The 25,749-nt window shown below is 37.6% G+C and overlaps 1 protein-coding gene across 1 annotated transcript in view; it reads left to right on the top strand.

The window, feature by feature from the left end:
- Positions 1-23,459, top strand: part of ERICH1 (glutamate rich 1) — a 67,068-nt gene extending 43,609 nt beyond the window's left edge. Inside the window, exons 4-6 of the mRNA XM_059468565.1 lie at positions 14,685-15,062; positions 18,139-18,333; positions 22,891-23,459. Of these exons, the coding sequence (XP_059324548.1) occupies positions 14,685-15,062; positions 18,139-18,333; positions 22,891-22,964 (647 nt within the window). The 3' untranslated portion in view covers positions 22,965-23,459. The remainder of the gene's footprint in view (positions 1-14,684; positions 15,063-18,138; positions 18,334-22,890) is intronic.
- Positions 23,460-25,749: the final 2,290 nt, after the last annotated feature.

Raw genomic sequence — 25,749 nt, 5'->3', positions numbered from 1 at the left:
TCCATCCTGGAGCTGTCTGGCATTGGTTCTGCTGGACATGAAGAAGCTTCTGGCAGCTGCTCTCAGAAGCCACCCCTGTAGCCCCTCCACTACCAAAGCCTGGCCATGCGAACCCAATACACTCCATTACTAACTGTCTCTTGGGCTTTTCAAGTGTAATCAAATAAAATTTAATTTATAATCTTGAATATGTATTGGTGGGTGGAGCCTTTAGTGCTAAAGATTGCACAGCTTTGGATGGAGATTCTTTTTTTCCCTCTGAAAGGGAAGAAGAATATATTAAGGAAACATGAAAGATTATCAAATACAATATGCAGTGTTTCCTTATTTCATATGTTATTTATGTGTGTGTGTTTCTAATTTCAAGTTGTAAATTAGTTTACTGATTGCATGAAATTTAGATGTATAAATCAGTAATCTCAAGGAAAAAATCCATTGCAGTATTTTGTTTGACATATATCTAGAAATCATAATAGTATAAAACATTCACTAATAATCAGACATGTTAGCATTTGAAATAATTTTCACATTTTGTTTAGTATAAAACCATATGTACTTTCATAGAGAGCTTCAGCAAAAGCTTTAGAGACAGTGTTACATGTTCTTCTGGCAAAAGAACTTGTACATATGCAGAAAAACATCTAAGTAAAAGTATAATGATTAAATTATTAGAACATGTTCTCTAGTGACCTACAATGCTTTTCCTTTTTGCTCTCTGGCATTTTTATTCTATTAAATGTGTTGTTATAGTAATATATAAATTCTATTAAATTGAAGTGCCTCTAGCAGTTATGTTACGAGCAGTATAAAATTCCATTGTGATTATATATCTGTTAGTTCAAATGTATTTACAAGGTTTTTATATTTCCCCTTTTCTTATACCTTTTAATGGCAGTAATTTTGTACACTTTAACTTGCTTGCAGTGAAGTGCTTAAGTTAAAAGCCAAGTAAATGGAAAACCCTGGATTATTTTGAGCTGTTTGCAGCCTATTCTCTGGCGATCTTCTGCCAACTTTTTGTGTCACCATACTTGTTAGTACAGTGGAAGTTCTCTCCACTGGCTACAATGTAATTTAATGGCAGAAGTGAATCTTGTGTGAAGTCCTGATTAGCATGTATCTCCTTGTGGGGGTGAGTGAGTAATAAAATACCAGCTGTAGTCTCCCTTCATGCTGCCCAGCCAGAGAAGTAGCCAACACCACCATAGAGTCAGGCATCTGCTGTCTCCATCCAGAGGGCCCCCATTCCCAGTCCTGCTTTCCCAGGTCAGTGCTCTGGCCCTTCTCTTCAGAGAACCTAAAGGCTTTCCTGAGATTTATTGATCATTTCACCTGCTGCAAGATTTTTGTGAGCTCTTTAGTATTCCAGAATGAAAAAAGTCCTGTGAACACACTGGCTACAAAAGCCAAAATCCCAGGTTTTTGAGAAGACAGAAACCTGTACTATGTGGCCTCTTGTCCCACTTGATGAAAGATTACTTTTATGAAGGGATCAGGAGTGGAATTGAACAACCATTCCTTGTGATTTCAAACCCAGTATTCCAGTGAAACCATAAGAATCTTGAATTTGCTAATAAGATGTGCAGGTAGCTTGTAACCTTACTACAGACTTCTTGGACTTTCTTTTTTTTTTAAATAAGTGGATTTGCATCAGATCTGTTCTGCTTTCTTTTTGCTCTCCAGTAGTATATAAGAAAATGTTCCACTTTTTCATCATTTATTTTGCATATCCTTTGGAAAAAATCAAAACAGGTGAGCTGGGCATAAACCTCTTGATTTTTAGGATTTGTATAGAACATAGTGGATTGGTTTTGGTAAGTGTAGTTTGGTTGGGTTTTGATTTTAGAAAAACACTTCTTCATATACTAAATAGCCATCCAGGAGTCTTTATAAGACATAAATATTACTTTTCAAGGAGGCAGTTTTGGTGACCTGTACTGCGCAGAAGATACGCAGGTTGATACACATGCAGTAACGTGTGCTTCATGTATAGCGTGTGATACAGCCATGAGAGTGTAGTAGTATAGTGTAAAAGCTGTTGGATAGTTTGCACAGATAGGAATAGTACCAATCATGTAGTATATATATGGCTTACAGGAGCATACAGATCTCTTTAAATTTATGTTACCTGCTTAACTAGGCTGCATTGTCTATTCAGCTGTAAAAATTAGTGTGTTCTCAAGATGGAAAAGGCCAAGTGAAGCTATAGTCCGTGACTCCAGCAGAATATTTGCATTTACAATGAGCTTTGTTTTTTCACCTTGTCTTTAGTAATTAATTAAAATTAGGGAAACTGTAACTGCTTAAGGAAATTGAAAAATTATTCTTAGTCCTATGTTCCTTGCATCTAAATCCAGAATCTTTATCTAGCTGACTTCCAATACTGGGGGTACACTTGTGCCAGGATCCTATGAGAAGACTCTTACTTGTCCTGTACAAGTAAAATGAAGAAACTTTTATTTTACAATTTCTTGTTTAAATAAAATTATGCATGATGCATATAATCAGGCTCTGAATATAAAAAGTGTCAGAAAAATTTCTGTGATGTACTAGCTGTTTTGGGGAAAAGTGAAATATGACAGTAACTTAGGAGTTGGACTTGATGATCCTTGTGGATCCCTTCCAAGTCAGGGGATTCTGTGATATCATTTAGCCTAGAGAGGGACTTCCTGGACCCAGATTTATTCCTCTTCTCATATATTTCTTATCTGCTGCTCAGTATTTCATTCAGGAAGAACATCCTGCCTAAAAGTCAGCATCTGTGGTTAAAGTTAGATGCTTGTGGCAGGGTAAGCTCTCTTTGGGAGAACCCTTTTATTCCTACCCCAAAGGAATGGCATTTTACAACAACAAGGAAATTTATTTGCATCCCAACTGGATTAGTAGTAGTGCTCATCAGCCAGCTCATGAAAGCAAGTGAGAGATTCATTTAGTAGTGAACAGCTAAGTGCACCAAAGGATGTGTGCATATCCATAGGATATTATGGGTAGTCTGTGATTGACAGCTATTGATGCCTAAGGTTCTATGATGTTGGAAAGAAAAATTAAACCAACTTTGTAGAGGTGGTAGGCAGTGTACCAAGTAAAGATGAAAAGCATTCACCTCACACTAATCTGGATTAGGGGTACAGTGTGTGATGGAAAAAACTGTGTTCTGCAAGCAGATGAGAGATTTTAAAATTTGTATGAAATCCAAAGTGAAGGCAGATGAACGCATTTTCCTTTATCATATCAGAATTATTTCACAGATCATGTCATATATCTGAAGATGAGTAACAATGTCTCTCTTATTTGCAAGGGATGATAATATTCTTCAATGAACTGCAGACCAACTCTTATTTTACAATAACTTAAAGGGGAACTAAAAATAACCTAACACTTTACTAAGATTAATAGACAAGTTGTTTTGCTCCTGTTACCATTTAAAGGTTTTTTTTTTACTTTTGGGAAGCAGTGCAAGAAATCCTGCAAGTGATAGAGAGTGATCCATATTATCTTAGTAACATTCTACTGTGCCCAGAAATAGGTGGTTTAATAATGTAAAGATGGTGTACAATGGATTCAATACTTAGGAAAGTAGAATATGCATACTATGTGATCTCTTGTTGAGAACATGTGTCAAAATTATTTCAGTCACTTTGCAAACATTTATTTTTGTAATGGATACTTTCATCTGGGTTTTGTGGGTTTTTTAAAATCTTATTATTATGAATAATCAGATGTTTATGTCATATTTTAGTCTTTGAAACTATGTAGCTGTTTAGTACAGAAATCAGGATGGAGCCTTTAGGAGATGAGGAGAGACCCACTGAGAAGGAATAACTTCAGAGAATGTGAGTGACACACAGGTGTAGAGGAGTGATGGCCAAGGAATAAACCCTCTGTACAGCAGTGACCTGAGGTCTGCTGAGAACTGTGGGAACCCAGGCTTCAGAGGGACATTCCCTAGAGACCCAGAGAGCACTGTGCAAACTGTTCTGCAGCTCTGGTGTCTGGTGTGCTGAACTGAGAACAAGCCTAGAAAAGAGGATTGATTTATGAGGATGCAGTGGCAAGGTGGAGATGAGATTATGTATGTATAGTTTTGTTTCAACTTTCCTTATTTTGAGTTTTTACTGAAAAGAAATCAGCTGTTTTAGTGTCTGTTCCAATAAAACCTAGTTTTCCTATTAAAAAGTTGGTTTAAAGTATTCAGTATGGAAAAAAAGAGTTGGAGCAGGTTTGTTCTTGACATGCAGTCAAGGGCAAACCTGCATACCAGGGGTGACTGTGGCACCAGGTTCACATCTATTACAGACTGACAGATTACCAAATTACAAGCTGTTGTGGATTTTTCCCTCCGGTGCCACTCCTTTTTCCAGCATACCTGCCTGCATGTTTATATGTATGAATAGTTCAACATAGATCACTATTACTTACTGCTTTCAATATACAATTAGAATGTGATTAATGAAAGTAAGCTTAATACTTGTCCTAAAACATCCCTGTTTTTACAAAGCTGCTTGGAAACTGTGTAAGTAAATTTAATTCAAATCTAGTTTAAGATCCAAAGATGAATGGATGAAGGAAATAGTTAAAAATAAAACATGTGGAAGTTCTGCATTCTTTCAGACTTTACTTTTCCATAGTGTTTTGAAATAGGGTTTACTGAAAGAACCATGTAATAAATTGCAGTTGTGGCAGCTCTTTCATATACAGGGTTAAATATAGTTGTTTATTAGGCACATTGTAAAAAGTTAAGAAATACTACAAAATATTGCAAAAAATAGAATTGAGGTGTAAACTGAAATATTGAGGTGATAACTGACATAAGTTGGGGGGTTGCTGCTGAGTATCTTCATTTTGCTGCATCAGTGGCTGTGTACTATTATGTAGCTCTTCTGTGCTAAAGATTGTACTTTAGTTTACATCTGCTCTTAGATGCTGTTCTATCACAGGAGAAAACTACATTTCTGTTTTCCAGTAGATAAGCTGTTTTTCCAGTATTTCCCATTTTCCAATCTGTGTTCCTACACTCTTAATGACATCTAAACATTTTGTGCTGTTTTAGCTGGTATATTTGGAAAGAACATTTTAAATGCTGCACAGGATTTTAAAATTGCAATGTTTCTTATAATTTCTGGTGTTATTCTGAGCAAAGGGAGAGCTTTGGATGATTTAAATTAACCATTGGTTGTAAACCATCTCTGGGAAAAAAGGCTTTGAAGAAAACCCTGAACATGTGTTTGTGCCCTGAAAATTAAAAGAAAGAACAAATATTTAAAATAGAAATGTGACATCAGGTGTTTAAAATGTTTCCAGTTTTTTTAGTATAAATGTTACAAATCTCCCTCTCCCATTCCTAGTGGTGCTATCTGTTCTAATACAGAGCTGTAATCTTCTTTAGCCAAAGACTAAGAGGATTTCTCTATTTAGTAGCAATTAGTCTTTGTGGCTGAGCATTTCTGATTTACAAGCCTTCAAAACAGTTACTGGTTGTCATTGAATCTCTCTTTTTTCTTGTATGTGAGTATGCTCAGCTTTGTGATTTTACTCTGTTTTCCTCATTGAGTTTACATGATTCTTAGTGGTTTTGGGGACCACAACTGATCCCATTTGGGAAGTGCTGTATGTGCTTCTGAATAGTGGTGACTGAGTCTGACTGTTTGCACATCACCCCAAAATCCCAAAATGACTGAAGATAGAGAGTTTGAAAAGGATCATTAAAAGATCAAAATATTTGCTTTTGTTTAAAAATGCTGTCATTGAATGGAACAGAATTTGTATCAGAAAAAATACCTCTGTCTAAGAAATATTGGGAGCTTCATCAAGTATAGCTTTCTGTATAAAGTGACAGAAGGCCCAAAACATTACTGCTAAAATTAATTTATGCATTAAAATAGCCTTCTATATCTCCTGGATGCCTTAAATCAGTGTGTGTGTGTGGACTGAGTGTACATACCAAAAAGCAAAGCAAGCTTAGATTATTTCATCATGTATCCAGCTGGGATTGGAAACGCTCATTGCTGAAAGAGCAGAGAAGCAGCAGAGAGTACAATAATGGGATCTTCCGTTTCTCCCTTACTGTCTCATCAGGATCTTGTGACAAGTTTCAGATTTTAGACACAGTCAATAAAATAGCCAAGACATTGGTTAGTGGAGCTGTGAGAGGAAATGACACCCTTGACCTTATCCTGTGTAGAGTTTGGTTCACAAGAGGCACATCACAACAGCAACCATTGGGTTCAGCATGCTGGAAAAACAACAGGAAACACACAGCAATCCACCACAATTCAAGAAGGAAGACTACACAAAAATAAAGATACTAAAAAGAACCCTAAAAAGGTCAGCTAAGAGAAGGAAGTTGTACCAGGTGGTATGGAAGCTACTTAAGGACACCATATGTGATATTCAAGGCCAGCGCCCACCACCTGTCATGACAGGCTTGAGAAAAAGCAAGAGAAAGACAGCAGAGCCAGACAACAGAGTAAAGGAAGTTGTTAGAAAGTAGTAGGTGTCTTTTTAAAAACTGAATTCACACCCAGATGATGTATTAGACATATTTAAATGTAAGAATGTGGTGAGACAGGCGAAGGAGTGTTCGAGCAAATGCTATATAGAATTAAAACTAAATAGGTCTTACTTTTGAGGCACCAGCAGCAATGTGTCTGTCACTCTTTTGAACCAGTGATCTTGGTGTAGAATGAGTAGTTAGAGAGGCCTGTTTCAGAGAAGTTAAATCTTTTGCATTGATGTTAGCTGTGGAAAAAATACTATGGAGAATCCCATGATGCAACACTTCTTCTTGGCTTTTCTGAAAGGATATGTGAAATTGAAGTTATTTAATGGTCGTGCATCAAAATAAATTTATAAAATAAAATCACAAGTACCACATTTTATTCACCTAAACTTTCTAAAATAATTTAAGGGAAAAATTGCCCATATTACTGACAGTGATGCGTAGCTACATGCTTTTCAAATTGCCTTGTGGTCAGAGGCTTTGAGGTTAGATAGTGTGAAGCCAGTTTTCTAAAACAGTTCTTAAATCATCCTGGGAACTGCAAGCCTGTTATCCTGTTGGTTTTTTAGGCAGTTCAGCACAAATTATGATGCAAAATAATATTTGTGGATGCTTGATAACCTGTGATCTGAATGGGACAGATGAACAGAAGGTTTGCAAAGAGGAAGTATGCAAACATTTTGAAGACATAGGAAATATATGGATAAGGATCATGCTACAGATGATGTGGTTTCCTTGAGTTTCCACCAAGCTTTTGATAAAGCCCCTCTCCAAAGATGGCACATAGACATAACATGAAAGATGAAGCCTCAGAATAGATAAGTAGATGAAGAGAATGCAGCAGTTCTCAAAACAGAGGCTTGTGTTCAATAGCTGGTCAGGTAAGAAGAATAAAGTGATATCAGAAATTTTCCTGATGGCTACATGGGTATTGACTGCACCAAAGGCTAGAGTTCAGTGCAGAGTAATCCCAGATTGAGTGATTTGTGAGAAATGACAGATGAAACACAGACAGTTGTCAAGTGATGTACTTCAGAAAAAATAACCAGTCAAAATTCACCTGCAAAATGGTGAGCTCAGAACTGACTGTTACGAAGCAGGAGTAACAAGTAACAATACAATGAATAACCATGAAAACAACATTTTAGCACTCAGCAGCAATCAAAAAGCAAAATTATGGCAATTATTAGGGTAAAAAGTGCAAAAGAACAGACATTATTGTACCTCTGTGTAAGTCCAGAGTTCATATTTTCTTGAATGCTGTGTATGTAGTGTTTGGTACAGCATACAGAAGTAGGTAGTTGTTTGATATGACCAAGTACAGTTTGTCCTATGGCAGGAATTTGATTTAACTTATGAATAACAGAAATTTATCTGTATATACAGTCAGGTGAACATTTGTGATTGACGACTTATGCAGAAAGTGGTATCTACCTTTAGCTGGTTATTGTCATTAGCATTAATAGGATTTGCTTAAAATCCAGGAGGTAATACTCCTTTGTGGTAGGCAGAACTTATGCAACATTTGCCAGTTTTATGTGAATTCTTGATTTGTCAGCACACAAACATAGTATGAATGAAAAAATAAAAGACAGTCCCTGTCCTAGACAGCTTCCAGTCTTTTGCAGTTTTCTACAACACGTGTTGCACATTAATAGAAGTTCTAAAATTTTTAAATTAATTTTCTTTCTCTGATTTCAAATTATTTGAAGCAGTTTCCCCAGAAAGAGTGAGAAAATAGTAACATCATTTTGTGTCCCTGAGATCTTTCCAGTATTGCTGTTATTCTAATGAACCATTCCATTTTATTGCATTCACCAGGCACAGCTTTTCACTCTTGGTCAAATTGCAGCTACAAATATCTTAATTGGCACTAAAAATAACATTCTGGTTTTGCCTTACAATATCCTAAACCAAAATTAAACTCCTCTGCTTTGACTGCATGGTACACCATGGAAGATTCATCCAGTGTCAAGGAGAAGTAAAGAGCTTAAATTGGATGAAAAATCAGAAGGGCATACGTCCTGTTTCATCTGAAAAAAGAAACCAACCCAAAGCCAAAAAGCCAAAACCCAACAGAATTACAGAATTACCATGAATTATCATGAGCAGCATCCACACAGCCAGATGTGGGACTTGAGCAGGAGAGGCCAGCTGCCATACTTGAGTAATGATGAGCACATTATATGGATTCCTAAAGCTGAGTGAATATTCTTTGACTGTGTTTTCCTCAGTATGCTTTACATATTTTTTTCTCTCTTTTTTTCCCCCTGTTCTAAAAGTTTGTTCTTACAATATTCAGGGGCCTGATTTTAAAATACCCATAGCATTCAAAAGTCCTAGCTTATTCTCATAGGCAAACTTCATTTTGCATATTGTGGAACTTCATATTCCTTAGACTTGCAGACAACTAAATAATCAGCCTCCCATTTTTCACTGTCTTATAGGATGCTGTCTCACAATGTTTCCATCTGTCATTGTCTGAAGGAACTGAAATAGTAAAGATAAACTCGAGGAAGCTTATATTTTCCATCATGGAGTTCCAGCAGTGTGTTCATGCTGATGGTTGGTCTGGTCAGGAGGAAGTCAGCTGTTGCTCTTAGCCTGTGTTAAGCTTTGTATTTAATCTCATTGTGCTGCTCTGATGATGAATACAGAGTAACTTCCTAATATAATAGAGCTCAATAAAAGTTAGCTTATTGCATGTCTTCCTATCAATATTTTTTTTATATTTTTCATTGTTTTCTGTTTTTCTTTGAAGATAGAAACTGGCTGCACTGACTTTTCATTATCACAGTTCAGTAAGCTGCATGTATAAATAGAGTCCTCTTATTTCATTTAAAGTCTACTTTTTATATATTTGTACCTCTGTTCTGTTATAGAAACATGAGTTAGAATGGAGAAAACATTTAAATCTTTCAGACAAGATAAGATAGGCTGTTAGAAAATTACTTTTTCTTTTAGTGCTAACACATTCTGAGGCTGCTCATCCCTACTTCCATATCATGCTGTCTGTCAGTCAGGGTAGTGTGACTGTGCACCTGCATGGTAAACTGCATCCAAAAAGAAATCTATGCCAAAAAAAAAAGAACTCTGAACAGTTCTTGAGGAAGGGGTTCTTACCAAGGCTGACAGAAATGCCTATGAAATTGTTCCTGGAAAATGTGTATGGGCATTCCATCTGGAAGACACTCTGCTCAGTCTGAAGGAGCACCAAGTGCAGACTAAACAGGTTAGAGTCAATTGCTCCTGGATAATTGGATTATGTGATCAATTAAGCAACTTATGGGGCAGAGGTAGGTCTTAGGAGGAAGAGAGGTGACAGACCAATATGGAACAGGAGAGAAATCATCAGCTCTTGTGGAATTAGAGCAAGCTGTAGCTATAGTTGTGGCCAGAGTTAGTGTGGCTCAAAAGCTATTCCTATCGTTGTTGCTTAAGTACTTACTCAACATACTGAGATTGCTTGCATGGTGTATATTCCCTGAATTTTTTTAGAATTGCATAGCTTTGACATAACAAATCTTTTCTGTCAGTGGGAAAAATTACTAGAACCAAATTTGTATCTATTGGAATTTTATCAGGCCTCCCACACTGGCTTGAAATGTAGAGAAAAGTTCAAAAGTTGGGTCTTGTTTTGGGCTTTTTATAAAGCAGTGGATTTTGGTAATTAGTAAAAATCATCTGATGAGCAGACTCATGTTAAGAAACACCTTCCTTTGTACCAATATTTCCTGTAAAAAAGACTGATTCTTCTCAGGTGTTGCAAGCATCTAGTCAGAGCTCATCATCTCGATTTCCTTTGTGGTTAGTGGAAGAGGGGAGAGAGATGATGTCCTACAGATTGCATTTCCATCCCTGCTGGTTTAGGATGGGATAAACTGCTTTCTGAAGAAGAAAGTGTCTTTTGGGTTATCAGAGGGAGCACAGGTCTAAGTATGCACTAAGTATTTTCAGGCAGCTAAAGCTGTGGGAGGCGAATCCCACTGAATATGTCATTTGTTAAGGTCATTGTGTGGGCTGTGACATAAACTTTATGGTGTATGTTTCTTGTATAGCTTTCATTTATATTTTAGCATGGCTCTTGTAATCAGGTAGCCTTGCTGGTTATATGAACAAGCAGTTCTCTTGGTTCCTCTGCATGCCACGTGCATGGGAAATCTATAGCAAACTGTACCATTAGTGGGGAAAAAAAGGTTTTACTTTCTTCTATTAGCTTGTGAAACAGCTCAGATATCACCTTGTTTTCACATGAGGAGGCAGAAATTAAGTCTATTTTTTTACTCTTTCAAGTTTAATCATACAAATCTTCTTGGAGTTTCTTCCTCTGCTAACTTCTAAGAGAGTCCTTCTTTTGCCTGCCAAAACCTTACTGTTCTGGAATTATGCTAAGAAACACAGCATTACAAGCTTGAACAGTACAATAGGTTTATACAATAGCTTTGGAATATTTTTCCTGTTATTTTCCATCTCTTTTCTTATGTATGCAAACAAGGTATTAGCTGTTGTGATTACTGATACCAACTGAGCAAATGTTTTCATTGAGCTTTCCATGCTGATGCACAGGTATGGCTTTTGTTTTTCCTGAGCTGATAACAGCTCACTTTACCCCACCAGCGAGCTGCTCAAATTAATCCCTTTTGTGTGCATTGCTTTGCATTCATAAGCATCTAATTGTATTTGTTCCTGATGTTGAATCACTGGTAACTCCCACACATGGAACAGTAGATTCTACACAGATGCTAGAATACAGGGCAAAGAATAACCAAAACTGCTAAAGGACTGCCACTCTAGTTCCTCAAGAGAGCTAGTCAGAGTCTTGTATTTGTCTCCTGTGTTGGAGGAGTCAGCATAGTTCTGGCTTCCTTTCAGCCAGGCATTTCTTTTAATACCTACACATGAGAAGACTATATTCATTCTGCCTTTTGACAGCTTCACTGTAGTCTGAAGAGAGTGTTCTGCTGTCCTGAGCTACTTAGGATAAGGAAACTTTGGATTTGACTCAAAAGATTGGCTGTCTTAAGCCCCACCCTGGTTTCTGCCTTGTTTTTTTCCAAGTGATTTCAAACTAAGGAAGGGTGCTTGGCTGCACACCTTGCTGTGGTTTCACTGAGACTTGGGGGTCTCAGATGCTTAGAGAACAAGTTAGGCTGCTTTGCTGAAAGCATAGATTAGTTGTGTTATTAGCAAACAGTGCTGTTCAGGTCAACAGAGGGCTGAGAAATTTTGCAAAATAATGTATATATATATATATATATATATTTGCAATGAAATTCACCTATTTTAACACGAATACCTCCATGAAAATCCAAATTAGATCTTAAGATGAAACATGATGTTTTGTTTATAGCATCTTTCACCATTCATATCTGCCTTAGTTCTGATATTTTATGCCTTCAGGATGACACAGATGTTATTTTTCCCACATCCCATATGTCCAAATCACATATAAAGATATTTAGCTCAAATACCATGGGTGCGAAACATTCCACACTGTGGGTCCAGGGTGACGTTTGCCGTGTCTTTAATGTGCTGTGGTGTTCAATTACAATACAGCAAATTTATTTTTATGCAGCCTTCTTCATTGAAAGTATGGAAAACTGCTTTGCAGTGAGTCATCTGACAGCTAAAGAACTAAAAGTCTGTAGTGATATTTAAAGAGAAAGTGGCTCAGAGATGACAGAGTTCAAGACAGAAAAAGAAACAGAAATTAAAGAGAGGGCCTCCAACCATGGAGAAAATAGCGACAAAGACTGGTTAGGGGGAGGAGTGATGAGAAAGCCAAACATGCTGAGAATGTCTGAGACAGTTCAGGAGATTATGCATATCATTCTGAAACAAGCATTAGGCTTCAGAGGTCTCTCCTGTATCACACCAGCCTTAGCCAAGCAAGGTTGCTTTGACCCTAAGAGAATGGTGTAAATCCAGATAAATAACAGTACTAGTCTCAGGGCATTGTAAGGAATTTAGGAGCATGCAGGTAAGGGTTGAGGGAAGGATTAATGTCTTAACTTTCTAGAGCAAAACATTAGAATATGGTGTTTTCACCTTGGCTGAATGCCATGCACCCACCAAAGGCTTTCTGTTACTGTCCTCAGCTGGACAGGAGATAGAAGATATTACTAAAGGTTCACAAGATAAGGGCAGGGAGAGATCACTCAGTGACTACTGTCATGGGCAAAACAGACTCAGCTTGGGGAAACTAATTGAATTTATTACCAATAAAAATTAGAGCAGAATAGGAAAAAGTAAAATCAAATCTTAAAAGCACCTTTCTGTTCTCCCCCCAATCTTCCCAGGCTTAACTTTATTCCGAGTTCTCTACCTCCTCCCCACCAGCAGCATAGGGAGATGGGGAATGCGGGTTTCAGGCTTTTCATCTCCTCAGGGAAAGGAGTCCTTCTCCTTCTCTGGCATGAGGTCCAGCCCATGGGAGAGACTCCTCCAGCATGAGTCCTTTCCATGGACTGCAACTCTTCATGAACTGCTCCAGCGTGGCTCCTTTCCCACAGCATGCACTCCTTGAGGCACGGTTTGGGTCCTCTGTGGGGTCACACTTCTGCCAGCAAACCTGCTCCAGTGTGGGCTCCCATCACCACAGGACCACAGATCCTGCCGGGAGCCTGCTCCAGCATGGCTTCCAGTGAGGTCACAGCCTCCCTCAGGCTTGCACTTGCTCAAGTGGAGGGTCCTCACAAGAGGATCTCTGCTCCACCATGAACTTCCATGGGCTGCAGGGGCACAGCTGCTTCACCGTGGTCTTCACCACAGACTGTAGGGGAATCTGCTCTGGCATCTGGAGCATCCTTCTCCACTGACCTTGGTGTCTGCAGAGTTGTTTGACTCACATATTCTCACTCTTCTCTAGTTGTAATTGCATCTGCACAATAACTTTTCCCCCTTCTTTAACTATGTGTTACATATATATATATAAATGGATAACTCTGTTACCCCAGAGGCATTGCTGCCATCACTGATGTCTCAGCCTTGGTTAGCAGCAGGTCCATCTTGGAGCTGGCTGACATTGGTTCTGCTGGACATGGGGGAAGCTTCTAGCAACTCTTCACTCAAGTCACCACTGTAGCCCCTGTGACCAAAATCTTGGCATGCAAACTCAATACATAAAGCTGGAATTCTGCAATCCATGTTGTTTAAATGTGCGAGGATTTTGTTAGATCATGAATGAGGGAAGTCCAGTTGCTTAGACAGCAATTATTATAGACATGAATATGGACTTCAGCAGCAGTGCACTCAGAGGCAGGATAGTTTTTTGCTTCTGGCCATTTCTTCCTTGGCTAGTGCTAAAGGGGCTAATTGTCAGAAGTGAGTGTGGGGGAGGAAAAATCAGTTCAGGGTCAGAGATTACTTTAAAACTTGGGCTTTGTATATAGGGTTAAGATCTGAGTAAAGAAGTGCAAAAGCTGTCTTGAGGAGCAAGAGGGACTTATTTCCTGTGACATCTGAGGCTTTTGAAGAATTAGATAGTAAGGAAATGATAATGTAGCAAGGGAACAACAGAACCAAGGCAGGCTGTTAAAGAAATTAGAGATTACTTGCGAAGGTGACTGTTGCCTTGCATGCTTTTCCTATAAAGTTGATGTCCAAAACTGAGCTAGCAGTAAGATATCCCAAAGGAGGAGAATGTTTAAGGTGGAGAAAAGAGATGAGTCAGAAATAATGCCTGCTGTTTTTAGAGCACAGCACTGTCATGAATGGATATCATCAATATAAACACTATCATCTTTGATTGTAAATTATGTACATTCTTCTTGTCTTCTTGGTCAAGTCTACCAGCTTGTGGTGTGGGACTCTTTGGGAAGCTCTCTCAGGTCATGTCACCCAGTCTGCCCATACTGGTTTTTTGCTCTGGGCATTCTGTTGACCTCACTCTGTTTAGAACTGTATTATCTGCCTTAAGAAAATAAATGGGATGTAAAGTATGTAGCATGAAGGAGAATACAGTCTTTATTGAAAGCAGAAGGGAAAAAAGCATGTCTTTTTAATGCATTCAGAAAAGTTGACTTTGACATTGTAGTACTGAAAGACATTGTAAGCATAAAAGTAAGGTTAGAGCCACTCAGGTATCCCAGAATTTGAAGGGTGTCATATTTCATTGTATGCAGTTCTAAAATGCTTATTACAGATCTTCTTATTTACAGCTCTCATGTCTCTTTTGAATCCACAGAAGAGGAATATCAAGGGCAAACCAAGAGAAAGCGCATTCGAAGGAAGAAACAAAAGAGCAGTTCACAAATCTCTAGTAATTTCCATGGAGAACAAACAGATTTGGGAATGCAAGAGACTGTTGTTCAAGATAATTTACAGCTGCAGAAAACAGACGGTCCCAAAATAAGCAAAAACAAGAAGAGGAAAATGAAAAAGAAGCGACAGAAAGAAAAAAAGAGAGCAGCTGGCTTAGTAACAAAAACTACCAGTGTGGATTTTACATATCAGCCTGACAAAAGCAACAAAGAAGAAGCAGCAGGCTTAAAAGACATAGGTGAAAAGGCAGAGAGCATTCTGGACTTCCTGCAGGCAACACAACAAATTTATTTTACTGACAGTATGTACCACTCTTTCTCCTTTCTTTTTATGAGTATTACCACACAGGGGAAAATGGATATGCATTTATTACTGCTGTAAAATGGGACAAATCTACTAAAGAAGTGTCTCTCTTGAAGAGAAGAAGTAAGGCATGTGAGTACCTAGTATTTGTCCCACTTTCTGGTCTGCACATGAATATGCAAGAATTGATATCAGTAGAAAAAAACCTGTGGTCCTCTGTCTTTAAAAATATAAATGATGTTCCTTGCTCTTCTCCTAAACATTCAAATGCACTTGGGGCAAGTGATTAAAATTCTTTTTCCCCTCTGCAAGCAACCATCCAGAAGGATTATTTGCTTTCAGGGAACTTCAAATAAGGGCAATTGCTACCCTAAACTACTTTTGTGTTTAGTATCTCTGAACCAATCTAGTTTTCTGAATGCTCTGTGTCTCAGGAAATCTATTTGAATTCTATAAGGAAATCTAGACAGACAGCATGTACAGGAACAGGGAAGATACTATTGGCACTAGGAATTATATTAACATAAAATGCTTGTGAACAAGTTGAATGGGAACTCATACTCAATGCACATTCTCTAGTACTTTTAAAAGAATTGCATGGATTTATCCCTAATGGCCTATCCAATGTTCATTGGTCACTGTGGAGCTGAATGGAGAATATTAAATAACTTACCTACCTGTATTAGTCCATCTTGAGGCAGAGCTATCAGCTTCTAGTACCATAAAATTCATCTTTTAGTTACAGAATTACTGTAAAAACCTTGTTAAGATGACATCAGGGATTTCATGTTAACTTTTTCAAGATTTATACATAGAATTTTCTTTGCTTAATGTTAAATTTTCCTGCTGCATCAGGTCTTCACACTAATCCTAGCATTTGAAATCTGTCCTACTTTCTGGCTAAGGTATTTCCATCACCAAAATTAAGAATTTTACTACTTCACCATATGGCTAAGTAAATGCAAGCTAAGCTACTTGCATTTGCTGTAGTGGAACTCCACAGTGACCAAGCGAGATTGCAAATTCTTCAAGTTCTGCTGTTAATACATGACCCAGAACAGAAACCTGATGAGTTGTCCCCAGCTGTGTTGCATGTTGATTTTTAAGAAAGGGTGTTGTTGAACTGCCAGCTTTCCTGCTAGTCAAGTTCAGATTTTGGTAGTTTTTTGCAGACTGACTGGCTGTAGTTTCAAACCAGCAGATTGGAGTGTTGAGCCAGTGAGGACCTTGGAATCTACAAAGGAGAATTCTTAGTAGAAAGGAATTTCATCTGCAGATGAGATATGACATCTATAAATCAGTGACTAACTTTCTTGTTAGGCAAATCCCAGTTTATATATAGATCTGACATTATGCTGTTTGCCTTTTCTAGTTGAATGACTTTACCACTCTGTATTTTTTTTAGATAAAATTGGAAGCCATTGCTTTTAGGTGCATTTTCAAATGGTCACATTGGATTACATTTCTAGTACATACGTTAAAAATCTGAATGGGGAAAATTCTGTACTTCTCAGGTGTCTTGCTGGTAAAAAAACAACACGTTGCTGGGATGAAAGAGTGAGTTTATGATTTAGTACTGTATAAACAATTGTATTGGGTGGGGCTGAGCTGGAGCTCGTTGTGCACAGCAGCCCTCACAGTGCTTTGGAAAGGCGTTGAAACACACCAGAGTTTTGGTTACTGCTGGGCAGTGCTGGCATCTTACCAGTGCCATCTCTCCAACATTCCCCTCCATCCAGGGGCTGGGAATTGGCAAGATCCTGGGAGGGGATGCAACCAGGCCAGCTGACCCAAATTAGCCAAAGGGATATTCCATACCAGATGACATCAGCTCAGATATAAAAGCTAAGGGAGGGAGGAAGAACAGGGGCATTTGTTCTTTTACAGTGTTGGCCTTCCAGAGCAGCCGCTACATGGGCTGAAGCCATGCTTCCCAGGAAGTGGCTGAATTATCACTTGCTGGTGAAAAATAGAGAATAACCCCTTCTTCCTCTTTAATTATGTGTCTGCAAACATCTGCTAGTTTTGGTTGGGTTTTTTGTGGTTTTGGGTTTTTTAACAAACTGCCTTATCTCAGCTGATGAGCTGATTTTCATCTCGTTTTCTCTGCCCTGTCCCATAGCCACATTTCTCTTCACAGAGAAAAGCCTGGCACAATTCTTCCCAAGAATATTTCTGGGATTCACATTCTCTGAACCTCAGAGAAAGGAAAGCAATTCTTATCATTTGCTGTGCCTGTGATTGTGCAAAAGTAGAATGCAGCATGGAGATTTTTTACCCAAAGTCATGATGTTTTGTTTCCTTGGCCTATCAGGGCCAAGAGTGTGTTTGTTGGGACTGTCGGGTGACAGTCACGGGATTCAGTGCAGTGTGAGCAGTTGTGTGCAGGGTTGAGTGCTCGGCAGATTCAGTTTTAGATAATAAAGTAATTAATTAACCTTCTGATATCCATGGAGTCAGATGCATCATTCTCTGCCCTCGTCGGGGCCATCACAGCATTGCTATACTGTCCCACTGGGAAGGGAAGTGATGGAGCCTCTTGATGGGCACCTGGCATCCAGCAAAAGTCAGCCCATTACAACAATGTATGTCTTTCTCCGTGGTCTTGCATGCTGCAATAGTTGCTTCTTAAATAAAAAAATAAAGGTGGAATACCAAAGTAGTTGTTTGCCTCCAGAAGGGCTTTGCAGTTGTTCCACAGAGTTGCTCCCTTCTCCAAATGCCTGTGCAGTTCATCATATATAGTGTGTAGGAAGCAAAAACACAGTGCTTTGGCCACAGTACAGTTTCTTCTTCACACCTTCTTTTTCTGCTAACTTTGAAAATTTGATTCTCCTTGTATTCCTATCATTATGAATCCTATTGTCCTTTTCACTTACTGACTTTTGTAGTTTTTGCTTTACCATTGTTTTAATATTTAACAAAAAATGTTTAACAAAGTACTCTTTAGTACCTGATATTTGGTTGTAACTTGTACTAAAAAGGAGGATGCTGTCTTAGGAAAAAAATTGTAATTAGAAAAATTCTCTCAGTTCACTGAATATTTTAACATAGTTTTCTAACTGTTTTTCCAGAGAAATCACAATGCAGAGATGCTGCTGTAAATTCAGCAACTGTCCAAGAGCTCTTACAATGTCTTGAACTTCGCACCATCTCTTCCTCAGATGTGACTCATCTGCATCGGCTGAAATCCCTTGTATTGCTACAGGATACTGAGAGATTGAAGGATGCTTTGAAACAATTCCAAGAACAATCTATGATGTCTCCTGGTAGGTTCTATTCATTCATGTTCATACACTGATAGTTTTGTGTGAATTTTAATTCACACAAACCTTTCTTTTTTTTTAATTAAGAAGCTGTAAATAAGGATGTAATAGTAAATATATGCTTATACAAGATATGAAAACATAATTCCTACCAAAAATACGGTGATATCCCTATTTTCCATTTCTATACAATCAATATAGAAGCTTTTCTCACTTCGCAGCAACTACAGAATATGAGATGATTCAAGGGTTTTAGCCAGTATTTTTAAAATCGGAAATGTTTTAAGATTTAATCATAATTAAAGCATATTTTTAATACATTCCCATGGTAGACTTTTTAAATTGCAGGAATTAACTTGTTTATCTTGGAGATTTCACTCCTCCAGCTAAGAATTAATTTTACATGCATAAAAATCAATAAAGCCCATTATTTTTTTTACTTCTTGGTCACCATGTGGCTTCTTTACTACACAGACTTTGCAAGCTAAACTTTGATTTACCCTTTTAGTTTCTAAAAAATACTGTTGATAATGCAAAAATTTGAAGTTACTCTTTATAACAAATATTATTCTGAAGTCATTCATAAAAAGAAAAATTACTTTGTTACTAAATTTTTTCATGCCTAAGGCACAGGCTCCTTCTGTTCTCTATTATTACCCCTATAATTTTAGTAGAATCTCTTCTTGTACAGTTAATAGTTCTTCAAGTGAATGTGGGATCAGCATGTAGTCCACATGAGGTATAATGATTCATTTTTCATGTGGTCTTCATTTAAACAGTCATTACTACTAGTCATTAGAACATGTGTTGCAGCATCAGACAAAAATCTACAAGATGTGTTGAATTTTCTTGCCTCCCAAAGAATTTAATCAGTTGAGAGCAGTTAGCTGCAGCATGAGAGATCTCAACCATTTTAGGTTGTACTCTAAGTCTTTTGAAGAGTATCAGCAGAGATGGCAGCAGTGTGGTAACAATGTAATTAAGATCGTAGCCATCGGAGGCTTAGCAACAGCATTCAAAGAGACATATGCTTGTAGCTTCATTAAATAATTTGCAGCATGATACTGCCTAAAGATCCTCATCTAGACTGAAGCCTACTGGATGCTGTGTGCTGGACAGAGAGAAGAGAGAATTCCTGCCTGTGGAGTTCAGATCTGATACAGTTTGAAAAGGATGCTCTTAGAGAAGTTCATATGTATTCTTTTAAGGGGAGATATGAGGTATTACAGCCCTTAAGGTTCTGATGGATGTGAAGTGTCCATCTATACATGGAATTAAATCCTTCTGTGCATTTCAAGCCTACAATCTCTGATCTTAATTACACACACAGTTTCACTGGATGTAATACATGTGTGCAAACCAAGTAGAACTCAGCAGGAATCATGAAAATGTTATTACCCTTTATTGAATGAACTAATTCAGCTTTTCTTAATTAAATCCAAATGGAATTGAAGTGACAACGATTGGGATATTCTTTACAGGCCTTATCTAACTTCTGTACAATACAATTGGAGTTCTGTTGAGTTTTGCAGCCTTGGGAAAAGTTGCTCTGTTTACTTTCGTATAGCAGAAATGTCAAAATGAAGAGAGAAAACAGAAGCAAATTAAAACACCTAATTTTCCACTGTATGTATTCATCACTTGAAAAAGCAAAAGAAAATTTCCTGAGTGATTTTTAAAATTCAATAATGTTTCTGCTGGTGCAGCCTAGAATTGTTTACTCTTCAGTTGATTTTTTCCCTAGTAACTGCTGTCACTCAAAGCTCAATTCTTATGTCATTCCAAGTTCACAGTGGTGTAACCATAGTAGTTTATTTGATATTCATGAGGTGCAACAACATAAGAAAGAGGGAAAATATATTCTTATAAATTATTAAAGGATAATTAAGCACCTGCTAGTCATTAAGTTTCCTCAGCAGACTTTAAAAAATACATTCTATTTGTAATTCCAGAAATTCAGTGAATGAAAATACAATGCTCTGAAATTTTACTTTGAATTAGATCTTTAATTATACTCTTTTTCTTTTTCTGTACATTTGGCTCAAAATCAGTTAATCTTGTCCAGTGTGGGTTTTTTACATTTTAGTTTTCACTCCCAATGAGCAGGTGATAAAAGTTAAGAGTTACAAAGACCTTTGTAATATAATGCCTTTCTATAATAAGAACTTGAATTTGTTATTGTGCCCTTTGTTGTACTAACAAATTCAAGATAGAAAGACAAGTTAGGGCTGTTTATGAAGTTAAAAATGCGCAGTACATAATAGTATTCTCTAATTTTTATGATTTTGTCCTATTGTCTTGAGTTTTCTCTCTTTATTTTTAAGGGGATGCGAAGTACTAGAAGGAAAGGTCATTCCATATTAACACAATAAAAAACCCCATGATTTTAGGAAGTTGTATTATTTTTACAAAATAAACATTTTATTCCCTGTAGTTCAAGAAATAATATGTTAACCCTTTTTCCCATCATTATGATTCTACTCAAGACACCATCATCAAGGAGGTAAAGATGGGTTTTATTCATGTTTTGTTCAGATTTATCTTTAATTCCAGGAAGGGAAGCAGGGAAGCATAAGAAAAAATAAGAAGTGATGCATCTCTTCATATAAGTGCACATTCTCCACTAGTAGAAGTTACAAATTATCCACACCATTATGTTTTTTATTTCCTCATATATGGATGTTATCGTTTCATCCAGCTTTCCACTGGGATTACCAAGTTTCACTTGGCAAGCTTGTGGCTACTGATGATAAGGGTGCTTTAGTATAAAGCCATGGGCTGTTCCTGGACCACAGATTACAGATTCAAAACCACTAGTTTAATACCATGATTTGGTATTTCCTTTGCATCTCTTAGCTGTTACTCAGATTGAAAATCACAGTGCATCCAAAAGAAAAAAAAAGCAAGAAACAAATGTCTGTTTTATCTTAAGCTCTTAGATCCCAATTTTTGCAGTCATATCAAAGAAATTCTTATCAAGGGTGATGGTAGGGTCTGATAAATTTTGCAGGAAAAAGAAATACTGAGGAGATTCAGACAAATTATCAACATTAACTATTATCTTTTAAATCTTCATTTAAATGAGAAAAAATACTTAAATAAGAAAATCTCTATGTTTCAGAGGTACTGGTTGTTCTGTTTAATTGTCATCCTCCATCAGCTTACCTTGTACTTTGTGCTTTAAATGCTCTGTCAAGTTGCCTTTTACCTTGTACCTGAATGATCAGATGAAGTTGAGGTTGGTGAAGAGTGTTTGTGTGAAAATGATTATCTAGAGTGTCATCATTCTCAGTCTATAAAAGAGAACAAAATGGTTCCATTTATTCGGTAGTCATTAACAAAAAGTACTTACCTCTACCAAAAATCTTCTGTATGTGCAGGGAAGGGAATGTTTAGAAGTCACATGGACATGGATTTCTCATGATGGGAGCTTTTCTGAGCTCTGATAGAAAGTCTGTGGCTGTTAGCAGAAGGAAGCCAGAGACCTTCATGATCCTCCACAGTGCAGTGGGCAAAGGCGAAGAGCTGTGACTGCAAGTAATGCTCCCTTTGCTGGCTGGAAACTGGCTTTGGAAATGAGAGCTACTTAATTCCCATTTCACATCAATTATTAAAGCATAGGTGATCGCCTAATTAAAAAAAAAGTCATTATCTCCTAATTTATGAACTCATTTATGAACTTCTGCTCATCAGCTTCATCCTGTTATCTGTTAACATTTTCCTTTTGTTGGTTGGTTTCAAATCTCAAACATACTCTTCCCTTGTTGCCTAGGAAATTATCACTCCTCAGGGCAGAGCTAGAAGCTTCTTTTAACTGCCTTTTTTTGGAGAATTGTCATTTATATAAGTCTTCATTGCAGGGGGAGGTACAGTTTGCAGACCAGAATTAATATAGTTACTGTGTGCCAACAATTCAGAGGCTGGATATGCAGAAGCCTTAAAATAATGACATTTACACTTCTTTTTTTTTTTTTTTCAAATGAATGAGCATTCAAAGAAAAGGAAATTTGAAAACTGTATTAGCATAATGTTATAGAATCATTTTAAATGTCATTATTATGTGATAAGTACTGCAGAAAATCTTATCATTAAAAATCAATAAAGTCACATAGGTAATCTCTGAATTCAAAGACATAAGTCATAGCATTTTGAGGCTTTAATGCAGCTATCTGTACAATATGACTCATTCTCAACTGAGGCTTCTAGGTACTATTGTAAGTTAAATAATGATCTGTGAAACTACTCTCCAGACAGAAAGAAGCCTTGCCCATGATCATGTCATTTCAATCTCATTTTTTTCTGAATTATTGAATCATAACAAATAGGAAATTTCAAAGTGTATGAGCAAAATTGTGTCTTATACAAATGACTGACCTCCTAAAATAAAATGGACCTGCCTATATAGAAATTTATAGGTATTAGTCTTCAAGGTCCAGCATGTGCATTGGGTTTAATGAAATGTTAATATTGAATGGAAATAGATGTTTGCACAAGTCTTTTTCTTAGTGTTCAGCAAAGTCATGGAGGTATTTCAGGAGGAATGTGTTTTCTCTGTTTCAGATCATGCCAAGGTAGCCACATCTCTGTTTCACTACTGGATTACAGATATACTTCCTGTGAAGAACAGGAAATAAAGCCTTACCCATGTGTCCATATGCACAGGATTAAAATTTAATATACAAACTCTTAACCATGTAGCAATTGTTCAGGAAGAGCAGTGGCAATACACTTTCTACACCTTCAGGTAAATGAACAAAGCTACAAAAGACAGTGAAGGCAAATGAACAAAAACTCCAGAAGACAATAAAGGTATGACTACAGTGTGAATTTTGTCATGGGTTGGTCAAGAGTATGGCCTGAGTCTTCAGCTGCATTAATATGTACATTTCACTTTAGGATAAAGGACTTGACTGGAATGATAAAGTCTCTATCTGGTATTTTGTTTAAGAAGTATAGTGTTATCTTTTGTTTGTAAGTTATTATTCCTTTCTGGAAGTTATATTTCTTGACTTTTTTGTATACCTGCTTGCCTGGAGAACAGAATTATATTTTTTTATATTTCAACCTAAGCAACATTATGTCTGAGAAATGTATTTTTGCTGAATAAACTGCTAAATTGTGGACATAAATATGTTTCTATATTTGTGTCATGTGGGTCATGTAGTTCCTGATTGGGATTATGCAGAAACTTGGATGACATTTTCAGAACTAGTCCATGGCTCAGCCTGTTACAATCCAATGGGTTTCACTGACGACAGAGTTATGGTACTGGGTCCTCTCTCCCTGACTACTGTGTAATCTGTCTACTGCTGTGTAATATTTCTGCAATTGAATTTATCCAAGTGTAGATGCTACAGTAAGTAATATTCATGGTTGTAAAATGTTTTGGAATAATGAAGAAAGAAGTGCTTTGTGAGAGGCTCTTCTCTCAGCTGTATCATTCATCTGACAGGTAATAACAGCCAACCAAGTCTTATATCTAGGTGTGTTAACTTTGTCATCAGTAAGATAGGGGCAACATATTTAACTTTTCCAACATGTGCTTGGAGATACACTGCTGATGAGACTACAAACATTGCATGCGGTTTTTTGCTTTGTTTTTTCTGTTTCATTCTATTGCCTGATATATCCTGTTGCAAGGCATTAGTTTAATGATGCTCAAAATTTTTAACAAAAGTAAAATCATAACTTTTTCTCATTAATTGAAGAAATTTAAAGGGGTTTGGTAATACACCAAGTGATTGCAGCTGCAGAAAAACCATTCTTATGGCTAAGGGAGCTTTGTGCAGCTCTGAAGAACTGGAGTTTGGTTTGTATCTGGCAGGAAAGGTATATAAACCAGACTTTGCTGAGGAGAAACCAGTACTGTGCTTCCTGCTTTAATGTTCCCAAATTGCTAACACATAGGCATCAAACTGTAGGTCCTGTGTGCCTCAGTCCCACATCTGGAGAAAGAAGAAAACATCACTTGAATGTGAAGCACCTAGATACTCTTCTTAACTGACTCATGGGAAATGAATCACTTCATCCTCACTTTAAGGTTTGAATGCACACAGTAAATGAGGCCTAGAAATTGCAAAAAAGGATACACAGCAACTCATTAGGTAAACATCATTTGTCCTGAACACTGAACATGAAAAAAATGAGCAAGGTCATGTAATCAAAGACAGACTTTTGAAACACAAGTACAAAAGAGATCAAATTAGGACCACAAAAATAACTGTAGTGTCTGCATTTCCTGATACTTGAGTGACTGTGCTGAGGGGTTATAGGGCTGCTGCCTTGAGTAAATCCCAGGACTTGGCAATTCCTCCTCTTTGTCCTCTGGATTCCAGGTTAGTGTACCTGGAGGTCTGGATGTCAGTGTAGGTGACTCCATTTCCAGGCAGGTTTCCACATTTCCAGGTTCTGTCAGTAGCAATGCTCAAGCACACAGCTCAGGGGCACACCCACAGCACTCACATGGCTGACTACACTCCCTTTGATCCCTTGAATGGCAGCACAGCCTCTCTCCTACCCCTGCCTGGGTCCTGGGCCCTCTGCCTGCTCTGTGGCTCTCCTGCACACCAGCTGGTCCAGCCTGGAACACACTTCCACACGTTCACATACTCATCTCACAGGCACTCGTGCACTCATGTCACAGCCTTGTTTATTGGTTTGATTTCTCTTATTATCTCTCTTTCAGTGCTTGGCTTTTTCTCATAATCACAGAATGGTTTCTATTTCTCATAATCACATAAAAGTCATCAAGTTCCAGCCCCCCTGCCATGGTCAGGGACACTTTCCACTAGACCAGATTTCTCAATATTAAAGTGATTTTTAAAATTCAACTGAATTCTGAATAGCTGCATATAGATGAACAGATTTTGATATCTTTGCCAAACAGAAATATTTCCACAGAATCACAGAATGGGTAACATTGGAAGGGATCCCCACAGCGGGATCATCTGGTGCAGCCTCACTGCTAAAGCAGAATAAAATTTTGTACTATTCCAGTGAGTAAAAGTTCACAGGTCAAAAAAATACTTTGTTTGAACCAGGTAATAATGGATAAAAGATTACTTTTGATCTCTCTTTTTTTTCCCTTTGCTTTCACCACTGTAAGAGCCTTATATTCTGTGCAGAAATCAGCTGGCCCCAGCTAAGCAAGCCCAGGAGCATTGTCTGAGTGTTGCCAGTTAGTGATACCTGGTGTCTTTGCAAATGACCTGTGAGAGGAGCTGAATCTTAGATTTACCAAACCTGCCACAGTTGCACTAACAGGGATTATGAAGAGGTTAAAGTATGCTAAGAGTTTAGAAAATTGACCAAATTCAAGAAGATAAATTGTAGATTGTCATTGGAGATAAATGCAATTGCATAAGTGTATTTGTTTCTGAAACAAATGTGTCAGTGGTGTGCTGAACTGCAACATGCATG

The sequence above is a fragment of the Ammospiza nelsoni genome, chromosome 3 (genome assembly GCF_027579445.1).
Source record: "Ammospiza nelsoni isolate bAmmNel1 chromosome 3, bAmmNel1.pri, whole genome shotgun sequence".
Taxonomy (NCBI): domain Eukaryota; kingdom Metazoa; phylum Chordata; class Aves; order Passeriformes; family Passerellidae; genus Ammospiza; species Ammospiza nelsoni.
Note: the sequence above shows the minus strand (reverse complement) of the source record. Positions and strands in the feature narration are given on the sequence as shown.